The sequence below is a fragment of the Camelina sativa genome, chromosome 2 (assembly GCF_000633955.1).
Source record: "Camelina sativa cultivar DH55 chromosome 2, Cs, whole genome shotgun sequence".
NCBI lineage: Eukaryota > Viridiplantae > Streptophyta > Magnoliopsida > Brassicales > Brassicaceae > Camelina > Camelina sativa.
This window is the reverse complement of record NC_025686.1, coordinates 24,758,812-24,767,350: the sequence shown is the minus strand read 5'-3', so window position 1 is coordinate 24,767,350 and position 8,539 is coordinate 24,758,812. Positions and strand designations below refer to the sequence as shown.

The 8,539-nt window shown below is 34.1% G+C and overlaps 3 protein-coding genes and 1 long non-coding RNA gene across 4 annotated transcripts; 1 reads left to right on the top strand and 3 right to left on the bottom strand.

Moving 5' to 3' along the window:
- LOC104756524 (proline transporter 1-like) lies at positions 1,741-2,827 on the bottom strand. The gene is made up of 5 exons (XM_010479129.1): positions 2,816-2,827; positions 2,333-2,543; positions 2,137-2,231; positions 1,859-2,048; positions 1,741-1,763 (listed from the first exon to the last, which is right to left on the bottom strand). The coding sequence occupies exons 1-5, from the start codon at positions 2,825-2,827 to the stop codon at positions 1,741-1,743; spliced, it is 531 nt and encodes a 176-aa protein (XP_010477431.1).
- Positions 2,878-3,250, bottom strand: LOC104737043. Its single transcript, XR_759686.2, has 2 exons — positions 3,203-3,250; positions 2,878-2,932 (listed from the first exon to the last, which is right to left on the bottom strand). It is a non-coding gene; the product is annotated as an uncharacterized LOC104737043 (long non-coding RNA).
- On the top strand, positions 5,603-6,132 carry LOC104756513 (uncharacterized protein At4g04775-like). Its single transcript, XM_010479121.1, has 2 exons — positions 5,603-5,776; positions 5,857-6,132. The coding sequence occupies exons 1-2, from the start codon at positions 5,603-5,605 to the stop codon at positions 6,130-6,132; spliced, it is 450 nt and encodes a 149-aa protein (XP_010477423.1).
- On the bottom strand, positions 6,517-8,337 carry LOC104756503. Its single transcript, XM_010479109.1, has 3 exons — positions 7,297-8,337; positions 6,802-7,216; positions 6,517-6,719 (listed from the first exon to the last, which is right to left on the bottom strand). Exons 1-3 carry the CDS (start codon positions 8,335-8,337, stop codon positions 6,517-6,519), a joined length of 1,659 nt encoding a protein of 552 aa, XP_010477411.1.

Below are 8,539 nucleotides of genomic sequence, written 5' to 3'. Positions count from 1 at the left end.
AAAAAAAAAAAAAAAAAAAAAAACTGAGTTCATATTCTATTTTATACTCTCTCTGTTTCACAAAAAGTGTCATTCTACACAGATTTTTTAGTTTCACAAAGAATGTCACTTTATATTTCTAATGTAATTTTTTACATCAAATTTCTTATTCTATCTTTAACTCAAAGCTCTTTTTATTAAATTTGAATGATCAATATTTATTAAATAAGAACGAATATGTATAATTCAAGATTTTCTTAATTTTTGTGCAATGTGTCAAAATGACTCTCTTTGTGAAACAGAGTAAGTATAAGGTTTCCTTTTAAAATTGGTGTAATTTTTAGATTGAAAAAGTGGTTAGAATTTCTGATTGACTTTCAACAACAAGACTTTCCGTTATTGGCACCTTTTTGTATTTCTAGCATTTTATTATTATTCTTCAAAACATTTTGAATTATGAATATAGCAGTAACATAATGTACCTGGTCGTCATCTGAAGAATGATTCAAAGAAAAAACGTATAAGGAATTGATCTAGTAAACATTATAAGAAGATCTCTTACATTTTTTAATGGTGGATTGAAGAGTATCAGTCTTATATATATGGACTATTCTTAATTTTCTTCAAATACTTGAATGCTTCAAACGAGGAGATAACCCTTCACAAAATTCTTTAAGTTTTATACTTTTCGAAGAATAACTATTTTGTTGTAAGAAAAAAAAAGTTTATAAAAAAAGAAAACAATTTTGCTAATGAGATTTGATATTATAGTCTTTCCTTTTATAGTATCAATTTAACTATCGAATATGATACTATTTACTTAATATTTGATCATAACCGAAGGATGAAACAAAAACACTAAAAAGGAGACGTTTTCTTGAGGAAGTTATAAATTCGTAAACATACAACGACGAGGTCAAAACGAAAGGTCCAAAATTCACACCTTCGAATAAACTAAATGATTGGTTAAGTTATACGATTTTATTATATACAAAATAATATTTTGGTCATCAAATCTTAAAAATAATATCAAAGGAAAGTTTATACATATAAGCAAATATTTTGCATGACGCGTAGTTCGTTCAACTCACAATTGCCAATTCAAAGTCAAACGGTGCCTATATAAGGAAGGTTTTACCTGCATAATCTGCGTAATTAATACACCTACATATGGCTACGTATGTGTTATTCCACACATATGTGTGATGTGTGTGCATACTCTATAGTCGCGATAAAAATTCATGTGTCATGTATGCATATTATTTCAGAACTGTTGTAAATTAGTAGTAGGTTTACGTAACTATAATTAAATAACTACACGGGAGTTTCATTACATTGTATATTTGTATACGTTGCCATGAATTAAGTGAGAACGTTTTCAAAATTATGTATGAGAAAAATAAGTTGTAGTGGTATCGTCACTCCCATTTGAAATATGAAGTTATTCTATAGATTACCAGAGATCGATTCTTTTCACGAGCTAGTCTTAATAAAAGTTTTTTATTGTGCAGTTTGTTCACCTATATAGATTTTCAGTGGGAAGAATTAGTTTGGGTTTCGTCTTGTGATTTCCCGATTAAAACGATAGAAATAAAGTATCTAATAGAGGAAAACAATAAAATGAGGGTTACGAATGAAATGTAACACATAATGAGACATGCCAAGAATAAGTCTTAGGGCATGTGCAGCGGTGTGGGACAAATTTTTGTCCTTCAATTATATTAATCTTATTTTTATAGTTTCTTAAGTTTGATAGTAGCATTAGTGTCCCTCAACAGTTGGTCCTTTAGAAAAAATAATAGTATTTTAAATTTTTAAAAATAATTATTTAAATTAATAATGTTAAAATCTTGAGTAATGTATATATTGAATGTTATACCATCTCTAACCGATAGCACGATAGCCACAACGATGTAGATGAGACTGAGGATGGTTGAAACTGCAAGCCAGACTCCAAGAGCTGATAGATGAGGAATCCCAATTGCGAAAATAGCACAAATCAAACCAGCAATGGCTATAAAATGAGGTAGTTTCATTGTATGATCATCCCCGAAAAGCACATAAACAGCCTGCAAAAAAAAACACATAACACATCCCAATATTTTACAAATTCAGCTCACGAAATCAAGAATCAAGAGAGATAAAAATGTTTACTACCTTCAAGGCAGAACCAGCTAGTATGATGAATCCACAATTGATCATGAAAAGGTTGACATATTGCAATCTCCATGTAAGATGATAAGCCTGTCTACCTGATAGAAAGAGAGATTTATATTCATATCAATAAAAGTAAAGAGACGATAGAGAAACAGAAAACAAACTAAAGAGAGGTGGTTTGGTCTATTTTTATTACCGTAAATGAAACCAGCAAGGTCTCTATAACGAATGTGTCTTTTGCCACCAAACTCATGAAGCTTAGCAATGAGAGTATTTGCATAGAGAGAGATAGCAGTAGCAATAAGAAGACCAACAACACCACCAATCCAACCTAAAGGAACCATGATTGTTCCTGAGTATCCCAACACATACGCACTGTTTATACCGGTAGTCAAAACGAACGCCACCTGAAACCATGAGTCTGTACATCCCACAAAAAAACATACTATAAGCTTCCCAAAAATGTGATATCACAGAGTTTTATGGTCTTATGGTCCAAAACTTTCCAAGTCTTATGGTCCTAAAACATATTTGAGAGTCAGAGGGAGGATAAAAACAATGGACTAACACAAATAAAGGAACCCTAAAACATGCGATCAGCCTCCAATCAGCCAAAAGAAGCTCACTACACAAACTCCATCGTACTGAACTAAACACAGAGAATGCTTAAAATACAAACCTTTCCAATCATTGCGGCATTTGAGAAATCCAGCTCAGCAGGTTCAATTTCCCAGTCACATTTCTTTGGAATCGGTGGTGGCACAGGCTTTGGTTCAAAGTGACTTCCATTTTGACCCTGCATTAAGAATGTACTCAGCAAGATACAAAAAGGGACGAGTAATTGAAATACTTAAGCATCTCTTTGAATCTCTGAAAACAAGTATAACGAACAACACTGTAGTAAGCAGCTACTTCAGAGAGAAGATGAAAGTTCCTAAAATTTTTGAGCTTTTTCATCTTCAATAGCAATCACACTACCTACCCTAAAGAATGAAACAAAACGAACAATGTCTAATCTAAAGCTATACACATTACAAAGATCAGAAGGAAATTCAAAAAAACTCACATAAGATAAACCGCCATGAGATTTCAGCAGCTCAATCATCTTTTGTTTCCTAGCTCCTTTTGCATCAGCCAAAGGCTACACATACCCAAAAAAGAAACAATTTTTTGTTAACGACATAATGTTTATTTTATGACGAATTCAAATGTATATATGATTAGTATCAAACTCGAAGTTAAACATGTCGCTTTAATAGACTCTGCTTGCTTTGATAGACTATCCATCCATAATAGAATGTAACAGGTTATTTGGATAGACCCGTAAATAAATCGGTCAAAGTTTACAAGGTCAAATTCTTAGTTTTATATTACTCGAACCAAAAAAACAAAAACAAAAACAAAAACAAAAACAAAAACTAAGTGCTCTAAAAAGGGAACAAGTGGGTCGGCCGGCTCTAGTCTAATCCAAAGCCTCAAGGGGCAATGGGGGAATGAGGACCATTCATATACGTATGTTTTTGAATTGCTAGTCGGCAACTTCCACTCGACTCACGTGTTACTTATGGTGAATCCATTTTTAGATTCTCTGTCTTTTTCACTGTCTTCCCGTTATTAGAATTATCTTACTTTTCCACGACAAAATTAAAAAGAAACAATTATTGTAATTTTTCCGTTAGCTAACTAATTCACAGAACCAATACTATAATAATAACATTAAATATTCTTCAAACACATAATTACTAATTTAGAATATCATTCAAGCTACCTTCCTCACGTTGATTTTTGTTAACTTCCATTTCGTTTGATTGTCGGTTGGATTAGCTTTTTAGTTAAAAGGATGGTCGGTCGATTACTGTCATTTTATATCATTTTATGAAACCACTTAATGTAGATCTAAGATAACTGCTCTTAATTTATCAGAAACTACCGAATTAAAACTTAATTAAAACCCATGTTGATTTTTGAGTCATGTAAAATAATTGATATATTTGTTGTCACATAAAACCATTAACGTTTAACAATGAGTAACGATTAAGACAATATCAAATATATGTTGACAAACCATTCTGGTTTCATCTAAATTATTCTTTCTGTAACTAACAGTAACTAAAACTACAGTGGAAGGATCATCGCTATATCATATATATTAAATTTGTATGAAATGTAAGATGTAGTTTAACGTTTCCTGTGACTGTGGGACATATCTAATTGTAATAAATAAAATTAAATCAAAGACTCTTAATTTAAATTATATGTTTGACTGTTTATATTTAACATATGGTGTTAATGTATATTTAAAATGTTTATATAGATGGAAAATTTGATATTGTCTTCTTTTGCCTGGTCTATTAAAAGCATGATTAAAAAGAGAGATGGAGAAAAGTTTATGAATAGTGTTAGTCGTGTTATGGCTAATTTAGGATCTTTGAACATCTTATTAAAAGAAATCTGTGGATTATCATTTATGTGGCGGCAGGACGTAATAACGTAAATTATTCAACTTACATAAACAGAAAGAAAAGGAAGCTTCCTCACATAATCGACAGAGCTAAATTAACTAAACTAGCTTATAGTATATGTGTTGTAGAAAAGCTAATTAACAGTTGTATTCTATAATCAATGCAGTTAATACCACACAGAAAAAAATCAAGCTGTTTACATAAAAAAAAAAAACAGACAAAACATAACTGTATCACACGGACTAATTAACATCAATGTTATTATCATACTACAAAGTTTTGCTGTGCGCACGAGAGTTTCCTATAATATAAGATCATCATTTATAAATTATATATTTTTATTAGAAGGGTCTACACTCAACAATGTTGGATCTCTCTTTTTGTTCTTTGGTTTCAACAACTCTCCCAAACTATATTGTTTATAGTTTTTATCAATAATCATAGATGACGTACATAGATTTAGTACTAACATAAATTACATAAACCCAAACAAAGCCAAGGATTTTCAGCTAATCAACATAAAGATTAAAAGAGTTTGGCAATTTCGTGACATTGAACACCTTTAGGATATATAGTACAAGTTTTTAAACATTATAAAAGAATTGATCATTCTTTTTGGTTGGTGTAAAGTTGGAATAAACGACACTAGTACTAAAATTTACAGACGTACTATTTCCCCCTTGGAACTATCGTATCTTGCCAGATCCCCATCGATCTTTGATCTCATACCAGTTTCCCTTCGAACTTATAATTTCCGTTTATTTCCCTCCGAATCCATACTTCTACGCCTATTTCCCCACCGAACCACGATTACACGGTTTTGGTACAAAACCCAATAGAAACCCATGTTAAACCGGTGTGAAACCAATTTAGAACCCGGGTAAAATATACAACCCGACCCGACTTCTCCTTCTTCTATTTTAAAACGAAAATCCCCAAATTGAAACTAAGAACCCTAAAAATCGAAATTGAATAAGAAATCTCTCTCTCTTTCTCTCAAAATCATGAGCAATATTTCTGGATCTTCGAGCTGTTCGACAAATGTTCGCGAAAGAGGAAGAATTGTTGGTGTACCTAAGAGATGTTGGTGTGGAGAAACAATTGTGGCCAAAACTTCCAAATCCGACCATAACCCAAATCGACGATACCTTCGGTGTGTATATGCAGCTGGAAATAAGGTAATGACAATCACGTTTATGGTCTAGCTTATTATTAGATCGGTTCTAAATGATAACCAAATCAATTGTCTATGGTGTAGCTTATGAATGACAATCACGTTTTCAAATGGGTCGATGATGCTTTGTTGGATGAGGTGGAGACAATGAAAGAGTTCATATCAGAGACAATGAAGGAGAAGAAGATGCAAATGGAGCTGCAAATGGAACTTGAGAAGAAGATGGTAATGGAGGTTGAGAAAGAGATATTTGAGAGGATTGAAGATGTTAAAGATGAATTCAAATCAAGGATGAATAGGATGATAATTGTTTTGGTATTTGGTTGTATGATCATGATCGGTCTAGTTAAGCTAATATGATGATAATTGTTAAGGTTCTTTGGTTGTATGATCATGATGACAATGTTAAGCTAATTGTTTTGTATGGTTCAATGTTAAGCTAATATGATGACAATGTTAAGCTAATTGTTTTTTATGAGACAAAATCAAATATCAATAGACATCTCTTCTATTGTTCAAAAGAGACCATACAAATTTGTTCACAAGAGTAGAATTCATTGTTCAAAAGAGACCATACAATTGTTCAAAAGAGTAGAACATCAAGGCCAAATACAAGGCTTAATAATAAGATTCAAAAGACCACACTAAGGCAGAACAACATATGTTCTGAAACAGGTCCTAATACCAAAAAAAAAAACACTTTGCCTTGTTCTAATCCTCCACATTACATCATCCACCAATTACTTATCTTGAGTAAGACAACCTTGAGAAGATTCCACATATCTGAAACTTCATGCAGGTACAAGTCCTTTCATTCAAATTGACTCTGTGTTTGTCATATCCCAGGTAAACTTCATAAGCTCCATTTGTGCTGGGATGTACAAAGCACAGAGAAGCTGCCTTATGCTCGTCAGCCAAGAAGCGTTTCACATATGGAGTGCATATCCCTGACAAATACATGAATACACATTACACTTTATAATTCAATACAAAGTAAATGAAAGATAAAAGAAGTGTAATGTTACTCACCTTCGTGCGAATGAGAAAGTGCAGACCGCTTAGCAATCCGAACCATTGCAAGCCTTCGAACAGCCTCCAACATGGCCACAAATGGCTTCTCTCTTGCCTTGTTGATTGTGCTATTGAAGGACTCCAAAGAGTTGTTTTCCATATCCTCACAGTAGCTGCCAAGCTTGTGGAACGCCCTACACCAAGTCTTTGGTTTAGTCTTCATAACATCATCAAAAACTTTACTATCGTATGCATGGATCCTCTCCAATGCCTCTTCATAGTCTTTACTATTGTAGCACCAAGCTAGATCCCAAAGGAGTTTCTTCAGCCGCTTCTTATCCGGATGCCTCTTCTTTAGATTACCATAAATGTGCCTAACACATTTTCGATGCTCAATCTTTGGTAACTCTAACTCAACAGCTTTAATCAAATCCTGAAACAAAGAAAACATGATCAGACACCATAATGTAACCTTTTGTCAAAAATATAAAACATATCAAATCACATTCTAACCTTTTGTCGATCAGACACCATAATGTAACCATCCCCATCACCTAACTCCAAGTCGATCTTCAGCCTATTAACAAACCATGACCAATTATCCGTGTTCTCAACTTGAACAACACACCAAGCCATTGGGTAGATAGCATTGTCAGCATCCCTTCCTAAAGCAACCAGCAACTGCCCCTTGATCTTTTCTTTCAAGAAACAACCATCAACTCCTATTAGTGGTCTGCAAGATTGTTTCCATGTTCTCCTAAGAGCATCAAAGCATACATAGAACCGCTTAAACACATCCTGTCCAGCCTCGTTCTTCACCGTCTCTACCTCTACAACAGAACCTTTATTTGCTTCCAATATCTCCGCTCCATAGTCTCTGAGTCGCTCAAATTGAGTGTCATATTCAAGCTCTATCCATGCCAATGCCTTTCTCCTAGCAGCTTGACATTGACCTCTAGTAACTGATATCTTCCACTTCTCCATTATAGTCTGCTCCATCTTCAAAGGCATGTAATATTCCGGTTCTTCTCTTATCTTATCTAGAAACAACCTAGCTATCACTGGCACCTTAAACATTTCACACTCTCCATTAGGTACACAAATATGCTTGTTCGTGTACAATGTAATCCTCCACATCGACTCATTGTGCAAACATGCCGCATAAACTTTCCACATACATTTCCCCTTAGCACCAACACACTTAAAACCGATTCTATCTCTATCGTACCTGTATTGCTTCAAGTTACAACCGGATACAAGTGCGTAGTCAAGAACACACTCCTTAAAAGCGATTCCATTGTAGAAGCTTTGCGCTTTGTACATTGAACCATCACCACGAACTATGGGAGTCCCCCTACTCGCACCACCACTACGAACACGTTCCTCATCCTCATCGTCGCTTTCTGGGTACACGTTATGACGAATCGATTCCTCGGCTTCCGTAAAATCTGTCGCCAACTTGTTGATATGAAACTCATCGCGATCCTCAGCTTCTGCGTCGAAATCTACTCCAGGAGGCGGATTAGGAACATGATTTACCGGGACCATCGCCATTGCAACCGCCGAGAGAAAGGGGCAAAATCGATTTCGCGATTTCGCGAATTTAGGGTTCGTCGAGAGAAAGGGGCAAAATCGATTTGGGGATTTTGTGTTTTTTAGGTTTTTTAGGTTTAGATAGTTTAATCGGGTTGTAAATGGGTTGTAAACCGGTTTAATATGGTTTAATTTGATTTAATTTGGTTTTTACGGTTCAGCA